Here is a 27,494-nt window from a genome sequence, read left to right on the forward strand (position 1 = left end):
ATAATTATCTCCCTCTTCTCTTTATTCTTTTATTACTTGGCTCCAGACTGATTGCCTGGATTGCCTTTAACTAGTTTATGGCATGCGGGCCTTTCTAGCGAGTGACCCCCAAGCTTCTGTGGAAGCAGAGGGGCATAAAAATAAATATAGAATTTGACCACGTTCCTCTTGACCCCAGCTGAGTAGAACTGGCTGGTGGATACAGCAACAAAGAGACAAACAGAGAAAGCTGTGCTTGCAGGGCCCCTGGATGAGGCTTTATTTGTCAGTTAACTAAGCACAGACAACATGAGGCGGCATAGACAACCAGAAACATCAGCAAAGAGAGCAATTGGCAGGTGGAAGCAAGAGGCAATTTGTAAGAAGAGGGGACCAGGGCACCCCCTGCAGATCAGAGCGTGTTGCTTGCAGCCCACTGCCCAGCGCCGCTGCTGGAGGGCTTCCTTGCAGGCCCCTGATGGTGGTGGTCAGATGCTGCTGGGCGACGCTCCAGCTACCCAGCCCCAGTCTCTCCGAGATCCACCAATGCTGAGGGACTTCAGTAGCGGCCCGGAGGGCAGGGCATGCAAGGCACACAGACAGTGCGGGGCACACAGATGGTGCGGGACACACTGGGGGAAGGTGCACAAGGGGGACAGGTGGGAGTGGAGCATGGGTTAGAGGGCAACCTGTGGAAGAAAGGCATATGTGACAAGGTTAGAAAAAAATCCAACTCAGCAACAGGTGCAGCAGTTCTGCCCCTCCAGATGGCTGTCAAACTTGCCCACTGCTCACCTTCTCCACCCAGCTCCTTAGTCCACCTCTATCATCCCCAGCCCCTCTCTTGCCCTTCCTAACCACCATCAATTTCATGGCCTGAACCAACTTCTACAAACACAAATATAAGCGTGCCCCTCCCTGCCTAAAACTTTCAATGGTTCCACGTGGGCCATGACAAAGAGCAGCTTCCTTCCACACAACTGTCACATCCTCCTGGAAGCCCTCCCTGATCTCTCTGTATCAAGTCCCCCAGTGGTACCATGTGCCTCCTCCCAGAGTGATGCGTGATTATCCTGTTATGGTCCATCTCCCCATTAAACAGTGAGGTCACAGCCATGCACATATGCACACCCTGCCAACCTGGCCTGGAGCAGGCACATAATAAGAATGTGTTGAATAAGATGAACTAAGTAATTAATACAGAAGGAATACATGGCAAAAGGGGAAAGGATGATCTCAGAGACTGACAGGTGTGGGCTCAAAACCAGAAACAACACACTGGACAATAGATGAGAGCCAAAGAACCCAGAAACTGGACAGGCACCTAAGGACCACATCCAGCCTGAAATCTGTTTTGTATGGCTGGCACTGTGGTTTTTTTGTGTGTGTGTTTTCTTTAATTGGTTAAAAAATATGTAAAAATCAGAAGAATTTAATATTTAAAAAACATCCAGGTTCCCAACTTCTCTTGAACGATCAAAAGATCCAATAATACTGGAGCTGTATCCCACATGTTAGAAATGGTCCTGAGAGGGGCAGTGCCCTCACTGGACTAGGCATAGCCCTCTGGTTCTCCCCAGCTCCCACAGTGACCGATGTCACTCATGTGCATTCACAGCCTGCTCCTTGAAAAGCATTTGATTTTGCAACTCTTGCCACAGAGGGTGAGACCAAATGACAGGAAAGCAGGACTGAATGCAGAATAAGAAACTGCCTACAATGGTAATCAGCCCACCAGGTGTCCACAGGTGTCCCAAGGTGTGTCCTGTGTCTAGGTGACCACCAGGCCCTGTGGAGCCTCCCTGCGCCGTCCAGCTTCCGACCATGGCCAGGGCCTCCTGAACACTTCCCTTGTCTGAATCCTCCTCCCTCTACTCTGTCCTTCCTGTGGCCCATCTGTGCCATCTTCCTGAAGAGAAGCTTTGAGCTTTCACTGACTCAGTGAAGAAACATTTACTGAGCATTTACTATGTGCCAGGTGCAGGAGATAAAAATAATCAATAATGTCTCTGAGTTCTAGGGGTTTACCATCTCAGTGGGGAGATAGGCAGTTAAACAAAGACTATCATTTCCTTCTCAAAAAAAAAAAATCAGGTTTCTCAATTGCCTATGAAATACAGCCCTGCCACCCCAGCACAGCCTTCATGGTTCTCCAGGAATGGGCCCCCCGACCTCTCCTGTCTTCCTTCCCACTGCAATTCAATCACATTAAGCTACTCCTTTGTCCTCCCAAGTGTAGAGAACCTTTCCCCCAAGTATGATCTCCAGTTTCTTTTCTGTCTCGCTAAACAGATGGAAACAACCTGAGAGCAGATGACTTGTCACCATCTATCCCCACATCCCCCATGGTGCCCAGCACATGGGGAGCCCTTGGAAAGAGTTTGCTAACACAGAAAGGCCAGGTTTGGGATGGCAGCAGGAACACCCACCTGACTTCCTTTGGATCACACCAGCTTCCCAACTACTTCTTAATCATGACAGGGCTCTGTCTCCTGCATAGCCTCAGTTGCTACCCGTGGCCTCCTCCAACCCTTGCCCACACCTGTACAGACTCAGCCAGGCCCACTCACTTGCAATCCTCGCTCTCCAGCAGGCCTCGGTACGTGTTGATCTCACACTCCAGCCGGGCCTTAACGTCCAGCAGCACCTTATACTCCTGGTTCTGCCGCTCCAGGTCACAGCGGATCTCAGCCAGCTGGGACTCCACGTTGGTGATCATGCACTGCATCTGGGCCAGCTGGGAGCTGTAACGTGCCTCAGTCTCCGCCAGGGTATTTTCCAGAGAGTCCCTCTAAGGCAAAGGGAAAGACCAAATACCTGAGGAGTAGACCTATTTTCCTGGTCCAGAAAGAACCAAGAAAGGCCAAGTGTCTCCTTGGGGTTGGGAATGACCCCTCCCTATCTAAGCCACTGTGGAAACTAAGCCCAGAAAGGCTAAATGACTTATTCAAGTTTAAGCAGCTGATGGGTTGCAAGACTAGAATTTGAACCCAGGTCCATGTGATCCTAAACCCCTTATTCCTTCTTCAGCCTCTGTCTGCCTTTAGACTTTGGATCTGAGGTTTATCAGGTTTGTCCCCTATGGCATCATTTAGATCTGTGACCTTAAGCCCTGGCTGCCAGTTAGAGTCACATGAGAGCCTTTTAAAAATCCTTGTGCCTAGGCCCCACCTCCAGAGGCTCTGATTTCACTCATCCAGAGAGGAACGTGAAATTAGGAAGTGTTAAAACTCCAATAGGAAGCATGGGTTTGGAATGACAGACCAAGCAGATAACAAGCCTTCCTGGAGAGTTGTGTTCGACAGTGCCCACCCAACCCATGTCAGATTTGAGACGTGCCCCTTTGATCTCTGTGCTGGGTCTGGGGAGAAACCTCCCCCTAGAAGATATTGGTTGAGTAAGCATCCGTGGTGGCTGAATCTGGGCCTCCTCCTCCCTCCTGGATGCACCCAAGCGCAATGCCACCTGGGATCCACACCCACCAGGCTGTGCTGGGCCTGGAGCTCGATCTCCAGTGTGTTGACCGTGCGTCTCAGATCAATGATGTCCGACTGGTAGCTCTGAAGCTGCTCAGAGCTTGTGGCCACCTGTTGATTAAGCTCCTCCATCTGCAATGAGGAAGACAGAAGAAGGGCAGGAGTCCATTCTCAGGGACACTAGGGAGCCCGGCCCACCTGCAAGAGGCTCACCTGTGTGTTGAACCATTCCTCCACGTCCCTGAGGTTGGTCTCCACCACAGTCTCATACTGACACCGCATCTCCTCCAGCATCCTGTTTAGGTCCACAGGGGGTGCAGCGTCTACCTCAATGTTAAGACGGTCCCCCAGCTGGCATCGGAGGGCACTGACTTCCTGAAAAGGCACAAGGCGTGAAGTCACATAGTCTGCTCACAACCCAAGGGAGACATAAAATGATGGAACAGAAGATGCTAAGATGTCTACGTTAGAGGGGCTCTTTGGGGAACGCAGTCCACTCTGCAACATCCCTCTGGTCTTTGGGCTGCAGCCGGACACCCTCGCAAAGGCAAAAGCACTCCATCACACCTCCTGTCACTTTGGCAGAAGCCAAGACTATCATCAGGATTTATTGGCTCTCCTTGAGCTAAAGAGGGAAGCCTGCAACCCTGTATTCCCAGCCACTCTCCCAGCCTGTGTTCATCCTGCAGATGCGAGGCCAGAGTGAGCGCTGGCACCTCCCCAGGCTTGACTGCCAAGGAGAGAAAGTTGTCTCAGAGGCTGCCCAGAGTGTGTGATAACACCTCATTAGTGCGGTTTCTAGTTCTCTGATTTAAGTAGGATGAGTCAGCCACCTCAGGGCATTCAGTGAGTATCTGGTGACTGATTATTACTTTACATTGAAGCCTAAGGAAACCCAGCCAGGATTCAGAGGCACTTGTTCTTTCAAATCCCAAGTCAAGAGGTTGAGAGTCAACCCAGAGAAGGAGGGGCAAGACCCCAGGGCTCTGGTGGGCTTTGCAGCACACAGATGCCCAGGGTAGAGGAATTTCTCTCTAAGGACCTGCAGGAGATGAGGGGGAGATATCAGAAAATAAAAGGTTGAGCAATGGCTTTTGAATTAAGTATATTATGTACAAACAAAAGAGTAGAAGAAGAACGGTGAGAACAGAAAAAAGAAAACCACTGCACTTGGCCCTCCTTTGGAAGAAATGCGGGTCACCCCCAGCAGCCCAGACTCACAGAGATGGACAGGCTATTCAATGCAAGTTCTGGAACATGACCCCCTCTGGTCTGCAGGCACCACTCTACTCCCAGAATATGGCTCCCATGAGAAAAACACGTGCAGTCACTGCAAGCCTGGCACTCACACACAAGACCACAACGCAGAAGAGAAGGTTGCTCGTGCCTCTGAGCACAGACCAAGCGACAGGTGTTTCATGCTCATGGCCTGCATTAAAGCTCACAGCATTCTGTGTGATGGTGCTGCTCTAGCACAGACAAGAAAGCTTAGGAAGTTTCAATAAATTGGGCAATTCATAGAAACAGTACATGGCACCCCTGGGAATTTCAACCCACGTCTATCCAGCCCAAAACCTCACATTCTTCCCGCTCTGCTTCCCCGGGCCAAGTCAACTTGACTTAAGGGCTCACCTCTTCGTGGTTTTTCTTGAGACACAGCAGCTCCTCCTTCAGGGACTCCACCTGGGCCTCCAGGTCCGCCTTGCACAGGGTCAGCTCATCCAGTATCCTGCGAAGGCCGTTGGTGTCAGCCTCCACCAACTGCCGCATGGCCACCTCTGTCTCGTACCTGTGCAAGGACAGGGTCATAACTGAGGACTGAAGCTGTACAAAGAATTCAGGGAAGCCCTGGAGCCACTGGCGCTTCTCTAGCCCTCTCGGAAACTAATGAAAATCTGCCCCAAAGATGTGCAGGGACAGGGGGTGCCTCCATCCCCTGGCCAAACTCACTTGGTCCTGAAGTCGTCTGCAGCCAACTTGGCATTATCAATGTGCACGACCATCCTGGCATTCTCTGCCTTGGTGCACAGAACCTGGGGGCCGAGGCACAAGAGGGGGTTAATCCAGGACCAGAAAAAGGAAAAAGAACCCAAATGAGAAGCCGGTAGCTGACGGGGCTCAGTAGCCTGGTAGCCATCCCTGAAGAAGCCCCGTTCCCCTGGAGCCCTGGGGAATATTTTGGTGAACTGCTAGTCCTTGGAGAACATGGGATTTAGTTTTTAAGCACCTAGGTCTTCATAAATACAAATGCTCCATTTGGTTGCAATGAGCAATGTGGAAGGAAAGAATCTCGTCCAAAGTCATTCATGGGACAGACAGGTCCTTAACAAGCGCTAGCATCTACTGAAAACTCACCAGGTACCAGAGGCTGTGTTAAACACTTGACCTGCATCAACTTGTGGAATCCTCTTGACAGCCCCACTAGGTGAGAACCCTTATCACCCCCACTTTACAGATGAGGAAACTGAGGTCTAGGGAAAGGAAGAGCCCTCCTAAAGTCATGCAGTGGTAGAACAGAGACTAGATCCCAGACCTCCTCCATGTTAAGGAAGGGCTGAACGCCCAAATAATGAGATAATCCTATGCCCTAGGGAAGTCTCTTTTCCCCAAATGTGGCTTAATTAACACGATTCATATCTGGAACACTAACTCTTCTGGTTGCCTGACCTGTGAGTCTGTTCACTGATTGCCCTCACCTTCTGCTGGAGCTCCTCAATGGTCCTGAAATAAGACTGGTAGTCGGGACACATGGTGGGCACTTGAGACCGACAGGCCTCTTGAATCTTGCTCTCCAGCTCCGCGTTCTCCCGCTCCAGCTGGCGCACCTTCTCCAGGTAGCTGGCCAGGCGGTCATTCAGGAACTGCATGGTCTCTTTCTCGTTGCCATTGAAGGAGCCTTCACAGTACCAGCTGCAGGTCCCCGAGGAGCTGGAGATGCCACTCGTTGGCCGGCAGCTGCTAGGCCAGCAGGAGCTGGATAGGTAGGTCTTGGAGAGGCAGCTGGCAGGCCGGTAGGTAGTGGGCATGCAGACAGAAGGCACGCATGTCATGGGCTGGCAGATGTAACCCAGGCACAGCTCGGGCCGGCAGCTCATGCTGCTGGAACAGACAGAGGAGGGCCGCTGGCAGCTCTTGATGAAAGCTGGTGAACAGTTGGATGTCATGTCGGGAAGGCCCTTTCTCCTCAGCTGCAGCCACCTGGATTACCAGTGTCTACAGACCCCAAGGCTCAGGCCTTTTTATACCCCCTGGAATGAGGGGGTTCATGCTAGAAAGTCATCACGGGGTGGTGTTGATGTTTATACTCAGCCCCAGAGGAATCTGCTAATTAATTTATAATTTGGTTTCCAATAAGAAGTTCCTTTCCTCATAAAAGAGGCCAAGCTAGTCATTTGGCTAAAGCAGGACACTGGGCTCCTATCATTGACCACCAGGGGAAAGCTTCAGGACACATCTTCAAAGGATCAGCTCGGTGCCTGGGCCCTCATTACCAGGGTGGGGCTGCCAGGAGACCACAGCACCTGCCCCTATGCTGTCAATGGCCTTGCCCATGGCACCCTCTGCCTTCTCAGGCCCTGAGAAAGGCTGGAGTTCCGTGGGGCAGCAGTTATTCCTTTTAATGAGAACATTCCCTGTGGGCAGATGCTGGCCCCCCAAGGAGGAAATGTGTGGGTGCCAGAAGCCTCAAAGATACAGGCAGTGGTATAGATCCAAGGAGTCAGGAAACAGAACCTCTGAGGTTTCTAAACCTGTATCACCTTCCCACCCAGGGGAGACACAGACAGAAAGCCTAAGAATCAGGGGGATCTTTTCAGCTACATGCTAGTAAGAAAGAGAGACATGAGGACCCCACTCCCAGAAAAGGACATCAGTGTCATGACAATCTCCGTGAGGCAGACACTCTATCTTGACCATCTCTGGATCCTTCCTTCATTTATCACTGCTCCACATTACAGACATGTCAGGACATGATTGTTTGTTCAAAGGACAGGGGTAAATAGGCTAGAACAGGCTCTACTTTCACTTTCTGCAACAGAGGGTCTCACTTTGGGACCTCAGAGACGAGAAGCAGTGTGAATCAGCTCTCTTGAGAAGTGACACTCTGCAGCTCTGGGATGAGCTAAGCTGGTGGGTTGGGTGAGGGGGAAACTGGAGCAGATGTCTCCAATTATAGAAGCCTTGGGCGTTCCTTAAGAAAGCAATAGGCAAGGGGTGTCTGGGTGACTCAGGTGGTGTCCAACTCTTGATTTTGGCTTCGGTCATGATCTCAGGGTCATGAAATCGAGCCCCGAGTCGGGCTCCACGCTGAGTGTGGAACCTGCTTAGGATTCTCTCTCTCTCTCTCTCTCTCTCTCTGCCCCATCCCTGTGCTCGCTTGCTCTCTCTCTCTCTCAAAATAAATGAATCTTGAGACACCTGGGTGGCTCAGCAGTTGAGCACCTGCCTTCAGCCCAAGACGTGACCCTGGAGTCCCGGGATTGAATCCCACATCGGACTCCCTGCATGGAGCCTGCTTCTCTCTCTCTGCCTGTCTCTGCCTCTGTGTGTGTGTGTGTGTGTGTGTGTGTGTGTGTGTCATGAATAAATAAATAAAATCTTTTTTAAAATAAAATAAATGAATCTTTAAAAAAAAGATAGCAATAAGCAAAACCAGTGGTGTTCAGTCCTGCCTACAATATATCCATGGGTTCACATACTTCATGTTTAATATGTGGGGTCAGAGAACCACTGTTTACTCATTAATCTTCTCAAAATAATATTAGGGTATAAGTACTTGTCTTATTTTTTTCTTTTTGTTTTAATTTTTTTAAAGACTTTATTTATTCATAGAGACAGAGAGAGAGAGAGAGAGGGAGAGGCAGAGACACAGGCAGAGAGAGAAGCAGGCACTATGCAGAGAGTCTGACATGGGACTCAATCCAGGGTCTCCAGGATCATGCCCTGGGCTGCAGGCGGCACTAAACCACTGTGCCACCGGGGATGCCCTGTCTTATTTTTTTTCATCTATTACTAAAAGTGTTGGCAGAAGACCAGGGAAGAGGAAACACCATGCAGCCCTGTTCCCTGAAATATGTCACATAAATTCCCATTCCTTTGTCTGGAGTAACTATTTAGAGAAGACAATGGCAACAGATGGAAGGAGGTTATGATGGCATTACCAACTACATGGAATGAGACTCACCAGACCAGCCTTCAAAATCATAACCAGCATTTATTGAATCTCTGCAAGTACTAGGCACTGTGCTGGGTGCTTGGCATTAATTTGTCCGCTTAATCCTTACCCAAGAAATTATAAAATAATTGTTATTGTAATAAGGCATAGCAGTAGGTTCTCAAAGTGTGGCCTCCTGTAACACTCAGGAACATGTTAGAGATGCAATTCCTCAGGTCTACCTCAGACCACCTGAATCAGAAATTCTGAGGATGGGGCCCAGCCACCTGTGTTAAACGAGGTCTCTAGGTGGGTTTGAAAGCCTCTAAGGTGTAGGAACATCTATATCTTGCCACCAGAATTCCGCTTGCAAAGATAACTGTTTTTACTTGAAAAAAATACATTAAGTTCTTGTTGTAGAAGATGGGACCCCAAGTGTCTGGAAGTTGTTGGCTGGCAAGACACCAGCGGGAGAAAGGGGAGAGGAACTCCAAGTTCCCAGGACAATCATGGAAGCAAAGGGTGAAGGAGAGAAGATTGCAGGAGTGAGGAAGACAGACACCAGAAAGAAGATGAGGGTCTGTGCTGTGGCATGCAGTCCCACTCCACAGTGTCTGCGAGACCTCCAGCAAAATCCACTAAACTCTAATGCTTGGCACAAACGCCAATTCACATGACAGAGGAAAGACTGGATCTCATGTCCGAGTAGAAGGACAAGGAGGAAAAGGAAACTCCATTCCACTCATATGGAAAAGGAGGACAGCGGGATTCAAAGCCCCAACCAGATGGGGGTGGGTGGCCCCAGGGTGGTAAGATACACAGCCGGGTCTCAAACCCAGCTCTGTCTGAGTCCAAAGCCTATCCACTGTACCCCAATGCCTCTGAGACCAAAGCCAACTCCTGGCCAAGTAGTGTATTTGAAAAAGGAGAGAGAAGGGAAGTCACTCAGAGAGCGGCAAGGAAATGGGAGTAGACATGGAAAAACACCAGTGAGAGCCAGGAGTGATGTCCAGAGTGGAGGGCCCATGTAAACAAGATAGGTAGGAGGCACCTGGGTGGCTCAGTTGGTTAGGTGCCTTCAGCTTAGGTCATGATCCCAGGGTTCTGGGATTGAGCCCCACATCGGGCTCCCTGCTCAGCGGGGAGCCTGCTTCTCCCTCTCCCTCTGTTGTTCCCCTTGCTTGTTCTCTCTCTCTTTCTCTCCCTCAAATAAATAAAATCTTTCTTTAAAAAACAGTCAATAGTATTTACCCCAAAGATACTGATGTAGTGAAATGCCAGGATACCTGCACCCAAATGTTCATAGCAGCAATGTCCACAATAGTCAAGCTGTGGAAGGAGCCACGATGCCCTTTGACAGATGAATGGATAAAGATATGGTATATATATACAATGAAATATTATTCAGCCATCAGAAAAGACTAATACCCTCCATTTTCTTCAACAAGGATGGAACTGGAGGTTTTATGCTGAGTGAAATAAGTCAATCAGAGAAGGACAATCACATGTGGTTTCACTCATACATGTAATATAAAAAATATTGAAAGGGATAATAAAGGAAAGGAGGGAAACTGAGTGGGAAAAATTAGAGATGGAGACAAACCACGAGAGACTCTTAACTCCGGGAAACAAATAAAGGGTTGCAGAGGGGGAGGTGGATGGGGGGATGGGGTAGCTGAGTGATGGGCACTGAGGAGGGCACTTGATGGGATGAGCACTGGGTTTTATACTATATGTAGGCAAACTGAATTTAAATTTTTTTAAAGATTTTATTTATGTATTAATGAGAGAGGCAGAGACAAAGGCAGAGGGAGAAGCAGACTCCCCACGGGAAGCCCGATGTGGGACTCGGGGTAGGATGCCCGCAGGGGTCTGGCCCTAGACTGTCTCCTTCCCTCCATCCTTTGAAAAACAAGATTGACTCCAGATTAAAGACTTATCAAAGTTGAATTTAGGTAGTTCTATCATCCAAAAAGCCAGTTTGCCAACCTGCCCATAGTGTTGTGTCATCAAACATAAGTAGAAGGCTCTCCAGACATTTGAGGGAAGCTTCCAACATCATAGAGATGAAACAAAACAAGCAAACAAACAAAACAGTGAACAGGGAATTGGGAGAAACAGAAAAATGCAGAATCTAAGATAATCTATTAATATGTATATACATGGGTGTGTGTTTCTCAATAACCTCAGAGATAAGAATGGCAGTCATGAAACAAGAGCTAGATGTTATAAAAGAGGAACAGGGAACAAAAAAATAACCCTTTGGAATTAAAAATATGATAACTGAAATTTAAAGTTCAGTGCAGATGTTTGAAATTAAAGGAGAGAAAAAAGCCAGAGCTGAGATAATAGTCTAAAACACTGTTCAGGGATCTGCTAGCACTAAGCAATGCCAGAGCTGCCTGAGGCCCTGAACCCTCCACCGCCCCCCAATGCTGCTGCCATCCCAGAAGGTCCTCCCCCAATGAAGGAGCCCCCAACTCTGGCTGCACACTGGATAGTTTTTTAAAACCCCAACACCAGGCCATATCCCAGACCAGCTACATCAAGAATGCTGGGGGTCAGACTAGGCATCCATATGCTCTCCAGATCATTCCAATGTGCGGCCAAGGTTGAGAATCTCTGACTCAATGGGAAGAGCATAATACTCAAAGAGCACAAACAGATGAAGTAAATAAGTGGCGAGGCTATGCAGGATCTGGTTCCCTGCATCTTGGAGGGAAGTAAGATAGGTTTGGAAGGGGTTTGAACCACAAAGATGTTACACAGAGGAAGTGTGGCTGATGTGAAATGGAGTCAACCGGAGCCATGTGCTCAAGAGAGCACTCTTGCACTGCTTGCTGACTGTGGTTCGCCCATGCCTAGCTTTCCTCCAAGTCAGAAAAGACAGTAAACCATGGAACTGCATCTCTACTTTGGCTGCTAGGCATTTCTGTCTGGAAGGAGAGCTCAGAAATGAAACTCTGGGCAGGGAAAAGGCAGCCTCAGAGCAATCCAGGCCTCCAGCTAAGATAGACAGTCAACTACACTGAGCCATTTTCAAAGGCCCAGCATATGCTCAGCCAAGCAGCATGGACCGCATAGTATGGTTAGCATCATGGCCTCTGTTTTACTGACGAGGAAACTGACACTCAGCTAGGGACTACCCACTGCTTAACGCTCCCACCAGCAGAAAGTGGTGGGGTCAGGATTTGAACCTGGTTCAATCTGACTCCACATTTCGAGCCTGTCTTCATGACACTAATGCCATGACCCCTTCAGCAGGCCTCCTCCTATCACTGAGGCAGGGAGTGGGTGACCTTCCTTTCTCACCCCAAGGCCTCCCTCTGATGAGGGTCAGTCCTGCTTCTGGCACCTGACACACTGCCTGGCCCAGGGAGGTGCTTAGTGATGGTTTGTTGAATGAACTGAATGATCATGGGACCATCATTCTCTTCAGGCATCTGAGTCTCAACAGAACTAGCTACAGTGTTGCAAGAAGACCAAAGCTGAGGTGGTATGGGATGCCAGGAGCGAGGGGACTAGGAGAAACCAAAGACCCAGGCCCTCCTTTAATGGGGAGTTAGGAAGGGGATGACTCTAAAGTTGAATCAGGGTGAGTTATACCAGGCCCCCTTAAGGGGTGGGAGTCTCAGGCCCACCTTGGTTAGCATATTTCCCCAAACAGTTCTCCATTTTGTGCACTGTTACATTTTGTGCACTGTTGTGCACTGTTATGTTTAAGAGAGAGAGAGTGGGTGGAGGGAGAGGACATGGGAAAGAATCCCAAGCAGACTCCACACACTGAGTGCAGAACCATACACAGGGCTCGATCTAATAACCCTGAGATCATGACCTGAGCTGAAACCAATAGTCAGATGCTTAACTGACTGAGCCACCCAGGCAGCCCACAACTCTCTTAACATCACTAAAATTCCTGGGACCTCTGGATGGCTCAGCAGTTTGGCATCGGCCTTCGGTCCAGGGTGTGATCCTGGAGTCCCGGGATGGAGTCTCACGTTGGGTTCCCTGCGTGGAGCCTGCTTCTCCCTCTGCCTGTGTCTCTGCCTCTCTCTCTCTCTCTCTCTCTCTCTCTCTCTCTCTCTCAGGAATGAATAAATAAAATCTTTTTTTTTTTAAATCAGTAAATTCCATAGTGGTGCTCTTGGCATCTTATGAAGAGCACAAGGCTATCTGGAGAAAAACCACCTCTCTTTCTACCTGAGAAAGTTTTACCTTTATCTCCATTTCCCATCAGGATCCATGGAGCTTGACATTTGTCTGGTCTGTTAAGGGAGGACAGTCTGGACATAAATGAGAGCCTTTGGGCCAAGATGCCAAGAGCTCTCACCTCCATGTGGAAATGCTCTACCCAAAGGCACCGTGTGTGGCATCAGATGCCAAAGACACAGAGAACATGATGAGTCTCTTATGGACAAGAATCTCTGAATTTGGGTGGAGCTCACAATGGCAGGCTCAGTCTCCCACCTGCAGGGGTGTGAGTTTGGGGGCAATCTGCTGAGCTGGGGAGCTCTGTGAAAGTATTGCGGTGGAAGGAGTGAAATGAAAATACCTGGATATGAGAACCACAGGCATAAAATGAAAAGCAGCCTGAAATGCTGTACTAGCCTCAGCTTTATCACCTCCTCTGGGATGCCAGGGCGGCCATGTAGAATAAGAAGGGACATAGGAGAGGTCTGAAAATACAGTTCACCACAGGGGAATCTTGGAGAAACATCTTCATCAGGAAAGCTGAGCAGCTCAATAAAAAGCCCCACTGGAGGCCCTTAGCCACCCCAAACAGGGCCACAGGGATCCTGTCATCCCCAGGGTCAAATGTGGTCAAACATCTCAGTTCATCTGCCCAGGAGTCACCCCTCTTCACCCCACAGAGACACAAAACAGGGATACCGGCACGGTGCCAGTTAGGCGAGAGCCAAAGCCAATACACTTTATTATTCTGCCCACAAAAGCTCTCTGTTGCATTCCAGAACCCACTAAAGAGCACCCGGAAAGAAAACCTGACCCAGGAGGCAGCCTGAGAACAGAGAGCATGGCTGACCCCCACTGAAATGATGAGGAGGCTTTCCGAGATGGCCAGCCTTAGTGACAGGCTTGGAGAGACTGAGGGATGTTAGTTGCAGTGAGCCCCCTCGGAGCCCGGCTCCAGCACCCTGGGCTCTGCACAGAGAGAGGGGATGGGGCTTTAGGGTTAGGGTTGAAAAAAGGCCAAGTACAGGCCCTGGAGACAATGGCCTCGGCTTTCTGGGCAGGTCACTCTCAGAACCGGCCCCCCGGGCAGGGCACACAAATGGGGCGGGGGCTGCAGGTGGTACGGACTGCAGCAGGACCGCAGGAGACTGCAGGAAGACAGGGGAGGCACGACTTGGCTGGCGAGTGGTCAGGGGCACACGGGTTACCAGGCAGCCTAAGAGAAAGAGAAAGTTCTGGTTATGGTGATTTTCCCATTGCTGTTTTCAATAGCTCAGAGCACCTTAAAAATCACTTAGTCCTGCCCCCTTGTTTTACCAATGGGGGGAAAATAGACACCCAGGGAGAAAAAGGACTGCCAGGGTCACACAATGCATTTGTGCTAAGACCGGAATGAAAACCCCAGGGCTCCTGAAGGCAGATGCTGGGCTCTTGCCAGGCACCAGGCAGTCTCCCCAGAACTTGGTAGACTCAATCGGGAAGACGAGGGAGAATGCAGCGACACTCACTTGCCCTCCTCGCTCTCCAGCAGGCCCCGGTACGTGTTGATCTCGCCCTCCAGCCGGGCCCGCACGTCCAGCAGCACCTGGTACTCCTGGTTCTGCCGCTCCAGGTCAGCCCGGATCTCGGCCAGCTGCGCCTCCACGTTGCCAATCAGGCACTGCATCTGGGCCAGCTGAGAGCTGTAGCGCGCCTCTGTCTCCGCCAGGGTGGATTCCAAAGCATCTCGCTGTGAGGGTAAGGGTTGGGTAGGCAAGATGAAGGTGAGAGCAGAGGAAGACATAGACATGGCCAACATGCACATGAGAAAATGCTCCGCATCACTTGCCATCAGGGAAATACAAATCAAAACCACAATGAGATCCCACCTCACACCAGTGAGAATGGGGAAAATTAACAAGGCAGGAAACCACAAATGTTGGAGAGGATGCGGAGAAAAGGGAACACTCTTACACTGTTGGTGGGAATGTGAACTGGTGCAGCCACTCTGGAAAACTGTGTGGAGGTTCCTCAAAGAGTTAAAAATAGATCTGCCCTACGACCCAGCAATTGCACTGTTGGGGATTTACCCCAAAGATTCAGATGCAATGAAACGCCGGGACACCTGCACCCGATGTTTATAGCAGCAATGTCCACAATAGCCAAACTGTGGAAGGAGCCTCGGTGTCCATCGAAAGATGAATGGATAAAGAAGATGTGGTCTATGTATACAATGGAATATTACTCAGCCATTAGAAACGACAAATACCCACCATTTGCTTCAACGTAGATGGAACTGGAGGGTATTATGCTGAGTGAAGTAAGTCAATTGGAGAAAGACAAACATTATATGTTCTCATTCATTTGGGGAATATAAATAATAGTGAAAGGGAATATAAGGGAAGGGAGAAGAAATGTGTGGGAAATATCAGAAAGGGAGACAGAACATAAAGACTCCTAACTCGGGGAAACGAACTAGGGGTGGTGGGAGGGGAGGAGGGCGGGGGGCGGTGACTGGGTGGCGGGCACTGAGGGGGGCACTTGACAGGATGAGCACTGGGTGTTATTCTGTATGTTGGTAAATTGAACACCAATAAAAAATTAATTTATTAAAAAAAAGATGAAAGTGAGAGGTCAGAGAGATGCACTTAATCCATGTGGATCTCAGCGAATCCTCAGAATCCAAGAACAGAAGGTCCAGGAATCACTTTGAAGCAGGATACACCACAATCGGACATCTCATTTGAGATGGCAGATTAGCCCCTGTAGCCTCCTTGATCTAGAGAGTTGTCTCCTGGTTAATAATATCTCTAAGGAAGTGATAATTATTCAGATGAATCTACTTACACAAGCATAAGAGCTGCTGTCAGGACATGTCAGTTGCTATAGGTCTCCCGTGTTTTACCACTGGGACATTTGTGAATGGAGGCTGGGACCTCATTCACTCTACTCAGAAAATCCCTGATGCTCAAGAACTTGAACCCCTGGAGCCTGCCTCGGTGGTCAGAGCCTGGAGGCGCAGGGGCTCATGTGCTGCTGAGTCTGGTCACCCAGCAGCCCTCCTCAAGCCTCGGGCTCACCATGCTCTGCTGGGCCTGCATCTCGATCTCCAGGGCGTTGACCGTGCGCCTCAGCTCAATGATCTCCGCCTGGCAGGACTGCAGCTGCTCTGAGCTGGACACCACCTGCTGGTTCAGCTCCTCGGTCTGAAACATACACACACAGGACTGGTCAGGAACCTCAGGACTCAGCTTCAGAGGTCTCCAGAGGCCACATAGAATCATGAGCCAAGAAGGATCTTCCAGAACACCCAGTCCAACCCATTCATTTCATCCCTGAGGACATTCTGCTTAGAGGACAGCAACCTGCCCAAGGCGCACAGCACAACATTGAAACAGAGCCAAGGCTCAAGCTCAGTTTCTTGACTCGGAGCCCCAAGTTCAATTCTGTTTGACCCACCTTGTGTCTCTGGTGTACTGTTTGCAGGTACCTACCTGAGTGTTGAACCATTCTTCAGCATCCCGGCGGTTATTCTCCACCAGGGTCTCATACTGACACCTCATCTCATCCAGGACACGGTTCAGGTCAACTGGCGGGGCAGCGTCCACCTCAACATTGAGCCGGTCACCAAGCTGGCAGCGCAGCGAGTTTACTTCCTATGGCACAGATCAGGGTCAGCACGAACTTTCCCAGCTGACTGCCTCACCCACCCTCCTCTCCTGTTCCCCCATTCACCTCCTCCCTGTGCTTACTTGCTCACCTCCTCCCCTGTGCTCACCTCCTCATGGTTCTTCTTGAGGCACAGCAGCTCCTCCTTCAGGGACTCCACCTGGGCCTCCAGGTCAGATTTGCACAGGGTCAGATCATCCAGGATCCTGCGCAGACCATTCATGTCTGACTCCACCAGCTGCCGCATGGATACCTCCGTCTCATACCTGGCAAGTACATAACAGGATGCCTGAAGGTACATTTCCTTTTTGTGTCCAAGTCAGATCCCATCCCAGGTTGTCCTGGTTCTGTGTGTCCTGCCTTAATGCCTCAGTGACTTAGTGCAGCCAAAACCCTGCATCCCAGCACCACCAATGTCCAATTCCTCCGGCCCCCAACCAAGGAGCAAGCAGGACACTCACTTAGTTCTGAAGTCGTCTGCAGCCAACTTGGCATTGTCGATCTGCACCACCAACCTGGCATTCTCTGCTTTGGTGCACAGGGTCTGGGGAAATAAAGGAGTGGCATCAGTGAAAGGAAGGACAATCTGCTGGCTAGAGCTCCTCAAAACTGGCAAGGGCCACCTCCAGAGGGAGGGAGTCAACCATCCCTGGATTTCCAGCATCTGAGGCTCCAATGAAGGCTTACAGGCATGCAGTAGGGATCGGACAAGGAAGCTTCTGCAGCTCCTCCCAGGGCAGTGCCTCTGGGTCCTGTAACCTGGCGTAGAGGGGGAGATGTGGAAATCCTGCAGCAAAGACTGGCATGGTGGTTGCCTCTTATCTTCCTATCTCCCAGGCCACTGGGCACTCAATCACAGCATACTCTGTGATTCCTTGGTCAGAGCTGTTCTCTCCCAGGAGCCAGCAGGGACCCTCAGAGGATGTGGCCTGGGCAAGAAGGAAATTTCTGATGGGCTTTTCCTTCTCTGAGTTCTTTATAGAAAACATGATATGCACCAAAAAATCAAGTCCAGTCTCCTCATCTTAAAAAAAGAAAAAAAAAGGAAGAAATTAAAACTAATAGAGGTAGACCATGCTAGCAAAGGTTATGCAGCCAGTTAGTTCATAGAGCCTGTGTTCAAGCTCTGGCTCCCCCACCTGCCAGCTGGACCACCTGGAATAAATCACTTAACCAGCCTGAGCTTTGATGTTCTCATCTGTAAATTGAGCTGATGATAGCTCCCTCACCAGATGACTGGGAGGAGCAAATGAAGCCGCAAATATGAACACTCTCTGTGCCCTCTGGAGTGTCCCACGGGAGCAGAGCTACTACCACAAGTAATCTGGCTTCCAGTCCAGTGCTCATGACATCAGACTCCTGGGCAGCCAGAGCCACCCTCACCCTAAACCTCTTACCTTCTTCTGGAGCTCCTCGATGGTCCGGAAGTAAGACTGGTAGTCGGGGCACAGGTAGGGCACCTGCTGCTCACACCACTCCCGGATGCGGCTCTCCAGGCTGGCATTCTCCTGCTCCAGCTGGCGCACCTTCTCCAGGTAGCTGGCCAGGCGGTCGTTCAGGGACTGCATGGTCTCCTTCTCGCTGCCAGTGAGGACACTCTCCCCAAACCAGCCCCCGCCCAGGCTGTAGCTGGTGGCAAAGCCTCCGGGTGGGAGGCAGAGAGCAGGGAGGCAGCTGGCAGGCCTGCAGCTGATCCTGGTAGGCCCGACCGAGCACGCGGAGAAACTCCGGGCCCCTCGGGAGAGGCTCGGGAGCTTGCAAGAGCTGCTGGAGTACATCGCCGACACTCGAGCAGAGCCCCCGCTGGCCCCTCCCAGACCCTTGAGAGACCCCGAAGAGAAGCTGGCCTTGAGGCACTTAGAAGCCATGGCCTCAGCAGCCCGGACGCAAGTGATAGGTCTTCGAGCCCCGGTGCCCCCCGATGCGGAGAAGCAGCTCCTCACCCCGGGTTTATATCTCCGCTCCAGTGGGCGTTGGCCTTTACAAAGGGTTTTCTCCTCATTAAAGTTAATACCACTTTCTATAAGAACCCCTCATTACCCTGTTATTTATCTTCCCGTGAACATTTCCTGGCCTCGTAAAACGGGAGCCCGTTGAACTGATGGCTATGTCGAGACGTCTCCTCCGCCCCCTGTTGCACAGAAGACCAAGTATCCATCAGTTCTTCAAAGAGGCCTGTCATCCAAGCCCAGACCTCAGCCTCTGCATTAGGAGGTGTGGGAATCCACAGCCACGGTCTCGGCTTTCTTCAGCATTATCTCCTTTTATGGGCCCAAGGAAGTAGAGGAGGCCTCTAGTTTGGCCCCTGGGCAATGGAAGAGCAAGCCTGGTTGTTGCAGGAAGCAGAAACCTCATGCCCAAGGAGACACAGAAGGTTCCAGAATGGTCCTGGCAATATGGCTATAGTGACCAACTATCCCAGTTTCTGCAGGACAGTTCTGGTTTTAGTGTCAATACCCGCATAGCCCTGGGAACCCCTCAGTCCCATGCAAAATGGGAAAATTGGTTGCCCCAGGCAGAGCAGAGCCTCGGTGGACAAACCCCCCACTCCCTCCCTCCCTCAACCAGGAAATCCGGCTGGTTGTATAGCCCCCACATCAGCCAAAACAACTAGAGGTCAGCTAACTGAGCACCTGCCCATGGTGACACTTACCATGTACAGAAAGGTATGTCTTCCCAGGCCCTGGCTGAAAAGCAGAGAATCCTTTCCTGCTGGCCGCTTTCAGGGCTGAGGTGGAGTGTGGGGGCGTGATCACAGACCTCCTCAGAAGACACAGTCTGAACTCCAGAGTTTTATCTCTGCTATGGGAGTCATCTGGGCTGATGTCCAAAAGTTTGACAAGGGTGAGCGATTTTTCCAGAAAACCCAATGCCAAGTGAGAGAGGCCTGGACGAGGGGCTGAGAGCTGAGCCAGAGAGCAGGTGAAGCTATAGAGGGACCTCATTGTGTGGAGCCCCACGCAACTCGCCTTCCAGTCTGCCCTGTGGTTTGGGGTCCCGCTTACTCTTCTAGGGACAGGTTTTACCTTCCTGTCAGGAGAATGGCCATGAGCTGAGTGCCAGCAGCTTTCCTGATGCAACGCTCACTGCTGTCCCGTGCATGGTCTCACTTCACCCTCATGCTGCCCTTTGAGCCTAGGCTTGTTACCCCCACCTCTGAGATAAGGAAACATCTAGAACAGTGCCTGCTCCTGGTGAGTGCTGGGGAATGGCAACCACTGTGATTACCGGTCCCCACATGGGTGGAGTCTTGCTGTACTTAAACTGAGAGTGCTAAGCAGCTGTCACTAGGGAGTGGAGATGGGCGCTGAGCCCCTAGGCCATCATCCCACAGGCCAGGTGCATGTGTTTGGGGACCCTCAGATATAGAACTCTCATGAGTCATCATACCCTCCCACACCTAAGAGCCTGTTGTGACCAGCACCTGCCCAGCAGTAACCCCAGGCCCACTGGCTGCCTCACCTTCTCCTCCCTAGAAATCTACTGTGTCCCAGTGCAAAGGACACAGCTCAGCTGAGAGCCTGGAGGAGCCTCCTTTGGTGTTCGTGTTTTCTATCCATGTGAGTACAGGGCTCCACCAAAGCCCTGCTAAGCTATAGCTTCCCATGGTATGGGCTCGATGAGGGCCATCTGGATCCACAGGATCTGGAGAACCCAACAGCAGCCAAAGCCCAGGAAGCCCCATGCTGTTTATACAGCCGTGGGGGTCACATGGGTTCCTAGGCAGGGCTCCACGCCTGTGCTGCCCGGAATGGGTTTGTCTTCCTCCATACTGCCCAATTAATGGCAAGGCTAATGGTACCAGCCACCAGCCACTAAGCACTTAGGACTGCCAGGCCCCATGCTGAGCTCTCTGCAGGCATTCTCTCATTCACTGCTCAGAACAATCTCATGAGATTGGCATCATCATTTAGTAGATGAGTAAACTGAGGCTTGGAATGCTTCAGAAACCTACCCCTGCTCCAGCCCTGCTTTGCCCTCCCAGCTCTGAATGCCCGTGGCAGTGACCGATGGCTGATCTGTTCCCTCCCTTCACTGATGTCCTCAGATTATATGCTGTTTGAGCCCAGTCTTTCCAGGGAGACTATAAGTTCTTGGAGGCAAGGACAGACCTCCTACTCCTCTTGAAATCTCTATTGTGCAAGCACAGTGCTGGCTTCCAGATGTCTCAGAAGGAAAGGGTAAATGAATGAATGCTTTGCCCGGAGTGAATTGTGCTAAATAAGAAATTTTGAGAGAAGGAGAATGTAAAAAAAAAAAAAAAAAAGGAATAAGGAAGGAAGGAGAAAAAAAGTGGGTAGGGAGCTGGGAGGGAAAGACATTTCCAAAATCAGTCTTACTATCCCTACTGCTATGGATGGCAAACTAAAGAAATCAAGCTGCTCTGTGTAGGGGAGCAGCGCCCGCCCACACTACCCCTAAGAAAGTGTTCTCTGGGCCAAAAGCCATTCTGCCAGAGGGAGCCAAGCCCACAAGCCAATTCTGTGCTCAAGGCATAGCTAAAAATTCTTGATAAGTTTTTTTAGGTAATGTTATAAGACATATAAATGATATTTTTAGGGGCACCCGGTGGCTCAGTCAGTTGAGAGTCCAATTCTTGATTTCAGCTCAGGTCGTAATATCAGGGTCATGAGATCAAACCCCGTATCGGGATCTAGGGTGTCTGCGGAGTGTCTGTTTGAGATCCTCCTTTTCCCTCTGCTCCTCCCCCTGCTTGTGCTTTCGTACTCTCTCTCTCTCTCTCTCAAATAAATCTTTAGAAACAAACCTATAAGTAATATTTTTAAGCTCTGAAGTAGCCTCTAAGTCATTCTGGTCTATTTCCATTCTTCTTAGCCCTCTTTTTATTAGCCAAATAATTACCTGGAACCCCTTATCAACAAGAACTGATCTTGTGTAGTAAGTATGCTAATTATTTCCCCCCAGGACCTGTGGACTCTGCTGAGATGGGGTCTGCTTCATCCCCAGAACATGCCATGAGTACTCCCGGCCATACTCTAAAATACCCTTCATCCTCCTCCTTCCTGCTCTGCCCATCCTTCAAGGACCCCAGTAATTCCAAATCTTCCCTAAATCCCCAGCTCTCAATGGTCTATCCCCACCCTGAGAACCTGACAGCCTGCCCCACACCCACACTTGCCATCCCTAGTGCTGCGTAGCAGCGGGGGCGGTTGTCTCCCCAGCTGGGTTATTAGCTTCTTGAGGACTGAGCCTGTGATCCCACACTGGGTCCAGTTGCTTCCCTGGTGCCCCCACTTCTCCCTAGACGCACCTCTGCATTAGCACTGGGCTTTTCATGCATGGGGTACCTCTGTTTCGGTACACATCTGTTGACTGACTAATTGATTTGAGTGTGTGTGAATGAGAAAGATAGCCAGATAGCCTCTCAGGAAAGTATAAACAAGATCAGAACCACCTTGAAATAAAGTGTTATGTTCACTCTAGGGAAATTTTATAAAAATGTAATGTTTTATATCATGTCTTTCTTGATGTCAAGAAAAGAGCAAGACACAGGCATCAAAAAATTTCAGAGGGCATTTCCTAAGTCTGCCACTGGCTATACCAGGGTGGATCCCCAGCAGGGTTAAGTTCTGGCCAACACCACAGTGAGTGATTTAAACTGGAACTCAGCTAACAAGGTGTGTGAGGTTGAGAATAGGAAGGCTTCCTTAACCGGTGCAGATGCCCTGAAAATTTCATTAAAAACTAGGCAAAGCTACATGAAGAAAGCACCTACAATCACACAGGGCAGTCTGAGACCCCAAGATGAGGCACGTCATAAACTGTAGAGTGCACCAAGAAAGGGAACACACTGTGCAGTGTGAGAAGTTGACAGTGTGATTATTTGTCGGGACACAACCCTGTGTGGTCTGTCTGCCTGCGTAGCAGGGCAGCTCGAATAGAAGGCTCAGTCCCCTGCCTGATTCCTGGCTGTATCCAAGCACCAGCAAACGGGTGGGATGCGCTCTGTGCACCCCTGGCGGCCCACCTCGCCTCTCTGCAGCCTCAGGCCAGAGTGGGAAGAGACAGACCTCAGGCCCCAGAGCAGTGTGGAGCACAGAGAGAAGCAGGGCAGACCAGGGCTACACCTCTGGCTTTGTCCAGCAGGTAGTAATGATTCAGGTTGTGGAGGGGGAAAGAGAGACACTGTACACTGGGAAGAGCACCAGAGTCAGATTCTGAATAGTAGGACAAAGGCCTCTTCTCTGCCACTCACTGCTGTGTGGCCTGGGGCAAGTTGCTGTCCTCTCTGGGCCTGTGTTCTCAACTAAAGAATAAATCAGAGGGACAAAGAAGGCATGGGGCCCTCAGAGTCCTCATAGGCCATGCTTCTCCAATCAGAGGGGTGTCCGGAGCCCAGCACAGTTAGGCTGGATGCCCAGAAGCACACAGCCCAGCCAGTAGGATCTGGGGCACTCTGACCTCTGCCCCACAGTGAAGTTCCTTACCACCCCCCCCCCCGTCCCGCTCCATGTCTGATCCCCCACACTTCATTGTCACTGCCTCTCACTTCATCCCTGTATCCAGCACTAGGGACAGGGAGTCACTTGGCCCTCCTGCCTTCATCTCCCAGCTCCCCAACCTGGGGTGGTCTCCTCAAGCTGGCTGCCCGATGTTTGCTGCTCCCTGGCTGATCCTGGAAACCTGTCCCCTAAACCACCACCAGTGTCAGGCCAGGGGGTGAGCCAGCAGGGTGATAAAAGCTAGACAAAGGAGGAGAAGCTTGAAGGGAAGGACAGGTAACCACCAGATCCAGGCAGGGCAACCGAGGAAGGCTGGCTTGGGAGTCTTTGCCCCTTGTGGGGCCACCCCAGGTGGGTACCCATGGGCAGGGCCAAGCCTATAGGTGATGGCTATACCCATCTGTTCTTGTGGGCCAGGGCCGGAGGTATCACCATTTTTAAATGTTTTTCATCACCCTGTCACTTCCCACTGCTTAGACCCAAAGAAGACAGACCTGAAACCAAAACCCACAACTTTACTGTGACCCTTGATCAAACATCCCCACTAACTAACCTCATGAGAATAGACAGAGTCAAGTTTGCAATGCCAAGAGAATACACTTTATTGGGTATATTTCCAGGGGAACCTAGGTTTGCATAGCACAAAAGCAATTAAGTCCAGAAACACAATCTAAGAAGTATTTTGGTAGAAAAAAATCTGCTGAGCGGGGAGCCCCTCTAGGGAATAGGGGGTCATGTAGAGTCGGGGGTGACAGGAGTGTCCTTCTAGGGGCTGGCTACAGTGAGCAGGGCTGCAGGTGTTCCCTGGAGGAGACGACTTTCCCATCTCTGATCTCCTCTGTGATGGTGCGGATCTGGGTGCTGACCTGGGGAGCTTGGCCACAGGGCACAGCCGGAGCACAGGGCACGGTGGAGACATAAGGCACCCTAATCGAAGGCTTGCCTTCCGTGGCACAAGGGTGAGCCGGCAGCCTGAGGACATGAAATCATATCAGAGTGCATTTGGCATCGGGGCATGGGACTGAGATTCCTGTTCAAAGGATTTAGGGGATAGAGCGATTATAGGGGGGTAATCGCTTCAGTGCTCTGACCTGAAAGGGCTGCATGGAGGGAGACCAGGAACTCCCAGCCAAGCATGATGATTAGGAAAGCACTGGGAGAGGGGTCAGCTTATCCCCCGGGGATGACCAAGCTGGGACCAGAAGGAATCTCAAGAGACAGGCTTCAGGTCGATCCCTATCATTTGTGTAATGACCTCTGCAGGGACTGACACCCTCTCCGAGGCACCGACAACAGCTGGTCCAGGGAGCCCTGTCCCCACACCTGGCTCTCCGGGGCCCACAGCCACTCACTTGCAGTCCTCGCCCTCCAGCAGGCGGCGGTAGGTGGCGATCTCTGACTCCAGCCGGGCCTTGACGTCCAGCAGCACCTGGTACTCCTGGTTCTGCCGCTCCAGATCACACCTGATCTCGGCCAACTGGGCCTCCACGTTGCCAATCAGGCACTGCATCTGGGCCAGCTGGGAGCCGTAGCGGGCCTCGGTCTCCGCCAGGGTAGATTCCAGGGAATTCCTCTGCAAGGGGAAAGAGGAAGAGCTGCTCATGGAAGGAGACCCCCCTACCTAGAGCCCCCATCCCATAGCCCTGAGTATCTGCATATCCTGTGTGATCATGCCCCGCGAGAAGCCCCATGCTGAGGCCGGGGAGTCAGGGCTTGCCAGGAGCCGCGGCCGGTCACTCAGGCAGGGGCCACTCACCATGCTATGCTGGGCCTGCAGCTCGATCTCCAGGGCGTTGACGTTGCGTCTCAGCTCGATGATCTCTGTCTGGCAGCACTGTAGCTGCTCTGAGCTGGACACCACCTGCTGGTTCAGCTCCTCGGTCTGAAAAGCAAGAGAGCCCATGGTCAGACCCAGGGAAGCTACTTGCAAGGAGAAGCCCTGCCCTAGGAGCCTGTGGTCCCGGGCTGCCCCAGCCCCACCTGAGTGTTGAACCAGGTCTCCACGTCTCTACGGTTATTCTCCACCAGGGCCTCATACTGGCATCTCATATCATCCAGGATCTTGTTGAGATCCACTGGGGGGGCAGCATCCACCTCCACATTCAGTCGGTCCCCGAGCTGGCAACGGAGGGTGTTGACTTCCTGCGGAGAGGAGGCACAGAGCCATGAGGTTGCAGAAAGGATGCCAGATGGAGGATTCAAGTAGCTGGGTTCAAATCCTCCTCCCTCAGGTGCCGGCTGTGTAACCTCAGACTGACTCTTAACTTCTCTGGGCCTCAGTCCCCTCCTGGACATTTACTTCCCTCTTCTGGGGAATCAGGAGAGTAAATTGAGATGATGCGAACATCAGGCAAATAGAATACATCTAGTTATCAGGCACTAGCATCCAGAGGGAGATTTTGTGTCATGGGCAGGAGAGTGGGATCAGTGTGACCACAGGCTAGCGACTTAACTTCTCTGTGCCTCATTTTTCTCATTTGTAAAATGGGGTTATTATGAGGATGAAATGAAGTGAGAGCAAAATGCAAAGCATTTCAGATAGTTCCCGGCATACAAATGTCAGCTGGAGTTTCTGTGGGAGCAGGGGTCACCGTTATGCCCAAGGGTCACCGGGGGGGGGGGGTTCCCTGCTAGATAGGGAACACTGGAAGATCGCACGGCACCACCTCACCTCCTCATGGTTTTTCTTGAGGCAGAGCAGCTCCTCCTTCAGAGACTCCACCTGGGACTCCAGGTCCGCCTTGCACAGGGTCAGCTCATCCAGGATCCTGCGCAGGCCGTTGGTGTCAGCCTCCACCAGCTGCCGCATGGACAGCTCCGTCTCGTACCTGTGCACACAGAGCTCTGCTGAGTCTGTTGGGAAGGACCCGGGCACGGGTTGCCCTCCATCAGCTGCAGGGGCTGATCTGGGGTCAACAGCATGGTGAGCCTTTCCTTGGACCCAGAAGGGATCCAGGGCCTATGCTGTATTCCCACATATGGTTCCACCTGGCCTTACTCCTGCCTCCCTAGCATCCAAGGCTGGGGACAGAGATGAGGGAAAGCCCAACAGACCTTTCCCATGAAGCCCACTCACTTGGTCCGAAAGTCGTCAGCAGCCAGCTTGGCGTTGTCAATCTGCAGGACTAGCCTGGCGTTCTCAGCCTTGGTCAGCAGGATCTGAGGAACAAGGGGCATCCTGTGAGCTAGAAAAAGCCCAGCAGTGGGGGATGGGGGGGCAGGGATCGCCCAGCTCACAGAGGCCTTCAGCACCAGTACCTTTAGCACCTCTAGCCCTGAGCCCTGAGCCCAGGTATGGAAGAAGCATCAGTCCAGGAGGGGCATCACTAGGAGTAGGCCCCAGACTGGCACAGTGGGATGCCTCAGGGTGAGAGATGGAAAGAACCAGGCCAACCTGGATTCAGGTTCTGCATCTAACATTCAGAGGCTCTGCAATCTTGAGCAAGTTGCTGAACCTCCCTGATATTTAACTATCAGCATCTGATAAAATGGGTCCAGTAATACCCATCTCTCCAAGATGAGGCATAAATAATCCAATGGATAAGAAATGTCAGGCACAGTGCCTGCATCCAGTATGGCCTGGGTATATGTTATTGCCCTTCCTAGAGCTGAGACAGTGAGGGGAGGAGAGGGATGACTGGCATAGTTATAAGCAAGCAAAAGACTCATAGAGAGAGGTCTGGGTTCCCCAGGAAACCAAGACCCCAGACAGAAAAGCTTGCCCTGGACAGAGAATTCCCTGAGAGCTACATCAGTGGGTAGTCCCTTGTGATGCGACAAACCACCCACCCCACCAGGGCTAGGGATGCTGGAGAGGGGCCAGGTCCCCATTACCTTCTGCTGGAGCTCCTCAATGGTCTTGAAATAGGACTGGTAGTCTGGGCAGATGTATGGGATCTGAGACTCATACCACTCCCGGATACGTCTCTCCAGCTCCGCATTCTCCTGCTCCAGCTGGCGCACCTTCTCCAGGTAGTTGGCCAGGCGGTCGTTCAGGAACTGCATGGTCTCCTTCTCGCTGCCATTGAAGGAGCCCTCGCAGAACCAGCCCCCACTCCCAACAAAGCCAGAGGGGTAGCACCCAGCAGACAGGTAGGAGCCTGGCAAGCAGCTCCCGAGGCTGGACAGGCCCAGCCTGACAGAGGAGACAGACCCCACAGCACCAGCAAGACTGGGGACCCTGCAGGAGCCCACAGAACGGACAGAGGACACCCGAGAGAGGCCACCTGCTGTGCCACACAGGCCCTTGACAGACCCAGAGGAGAAGACCGGGGAGCAGCCCTGGGTGGCCATGATCCTAGCAGAAGCAGGTCGCAGTTCAGCAAGGAGCGCAAGTTCTAGACTCTCAAGGCCTCTCTGGAGTGTTTATATACACTCTCCATGGGGTGTTGGCATGTTACTCTTGGGAAAGCCTATTCCTCTTGCAGAAAGCTAATCTCATTAGAATGTGATTTTTGCTACTCACCCAGAATTTCTTACCTTGTAAAAAAAAAAAAAAAAATTTTTTTTCGAATTTTGTTTGCTAAGTCAGGACTCTTCTCTGTTGTCATTTCCTAGCAGAATATGAATTTTATTGCCTCTTCA

At 51.3% G+C, this 27,494-nt stretch overlaps 3 protein-coding genes across 3 annotated transcripts; all 3 read right to left on the reverse strand.

Annotated features, from left to right (window-relative positions):
• Positions 1–387: 387 nt before the first annotated feature.
• Positions 388–6,619, reverse strand: KRT32 (keratin 32). The gene is made up of 7 exons (XM_041726830.1): positions 6,152–6,619; positions 5,406–5,488; positions 5,088–5,244; positions 3,669–3,830; positions 3,462–3,587; positions 2,550–2,770; positions 388–668 (listed from the first exon to the last, which is right to left on the reverse strand). The coding sequence occupies exons 1-7, from the start codon at positions 6,617–6,619 to the stop codon at positions 539–541; spliced, it is 1,347 nt and encodes a 448-aa protein (XP_041582764.1). The 3' UTR covers positions 388–538.
• Positions 6,620–13,522: 6,903 nt separating this feature from the next.
• On the reverse strand, positions 13,523–18,351 carry KRT35 (keratin 35). Its single transcript, XM_041725927.1, has 7 exons — positions 17,844–18,351; positions 16,908–16,990; positions 16,556–16,712; positions 16,272–16,433; positions 15,858–15,983; positions 14,307–14,527; positions 13,523–14,014 (listed from the first exon to the last, which is right to left on the reverse strand). Exons 1-7 carry the CDS (start codon positions 18,312–18,314, stop codon positions 13,867–13,869), a joined length of 1,368 nt encoding a protein of 455 aa, XP_041581861.1. The 5' UTR covers positions 18,315–18,351; the 3' UTR covers positions 13,523–13,866.
• A 5,335-nt stretch (positions 18,352–23,686) lies between these two features.
• Positions 23,687–27,203, reverse strand: KRT36 (keratin 36). Its single transcript, XM_041725985.1, has 7 exons — positions 26,745–27,203; positions 25,987–26,069; positions 25,582–25,738; positions 24,891–25,052; positions 24,667–24,792; positions 24,263–24,483; positions 23,687–23,882 (listed from the first exon to the last, which is right to left on the reverse strand). Exons 1-7 carry the CDS (start codon positions 27,201–27,203, stop codon positions 23,687–23,689), a joined length of 1,404 nt encoding a protein of 467 aa, XP_041581919.1.
• Between the last annotated feature and the right edge of the window lie 291 nt (positions 27,204–27,494).

This window comes from Vulpes lagopus, chromosome 12, assembly GCF_018345385.1.
Source record: "Vulpes lagopus strain Blue_001 chromosome 12, ASM1834538v1, whole genome shotgun sequence".
Classification (NCBI taxonomy): domain Eukaryota; kingdom Metazoa; phylum Chordata; class Mammalia; order Carnivora; family Canidae; genus Vulpes; species Vulpes lagopus.

What these genes read in the sequence shown, in the direction of transcription:
- KRT36 (XM_041725985.1), bottom strand. Translation starts at nt 27,203, where the DNA reads ATGGCCACCCAGGGCTGCTCCCCGGTCTTCTCCTCTGGGTCTGTCAAG. An exon ending in TCAAGAAAAACCATGAGGAG is followed by an intron (nt 25,053 to 25,581) that starts GTGAGGTGGTGC and finishes TCCTCTCCGCAG; the next exon opens with GAAGTCAACACCCTCCGTTG. An exon ending in CTGGAGGGCGAGGACTGCAA is followed by an intron (nt 23,883 to 24,262) that starts GTGAGTGGCTGT and finishes TCATGTCCTCAG; the next exon opens with GCTGCCGGCTCACCCTTGTG.
- KRT35 (XM_041725927.1), bottom strand. Translation starts at nt 18,314, where the DNA reads ATGGCTTCTAAGTGCCTCAAGGCCAGCTTCTCTTCGGGGTCTCTCAAG. An exon ending in TCGAGGAGCTCCAGAAGAAG is followed by an intron (nt 16,991 to 17,843) that starts GTAAGAGGTTTA and finishes TTATTTCCCCAG; the next exon opens with ACCCTGTGCACCAAAGCAGA. An exon ending in GCAGACGACTTCAGAACTAA is followed by an intron (nt 16,713 to 16,907) that starts GTGAGTGTCCTG and finishes TGTACTTGCCAG; the next exon opens with GTATGAGACGGAGGTATCCA.
- KRT32 (XM_041726830.1), bottom strand. Translation starts at nt 6,619, where the DNA reads ATGACATCCAACTGTTCACCAGCTTTCATCAAGAGCTGCCAGCGGCCC. An exon ending in TTGAGGAGCTCCAGCAGAAG is followed by an intron (nt 5,489 to 6,151) that starts GTGAGGGCAATC and finishes CTCGGCCCCCAG; the next exon opens with GTTCTGTGCACCAAGGCAGA. An exon ending in TCAAGAAAAACCACGAAGAG is followed by an intron (nt 3,831 to 5,087) that starts GTGAGCCCTTAA and finishes GTGCCTTTTCAG; the next exon opens with GAAGTCAGTGCCCTCCGATG.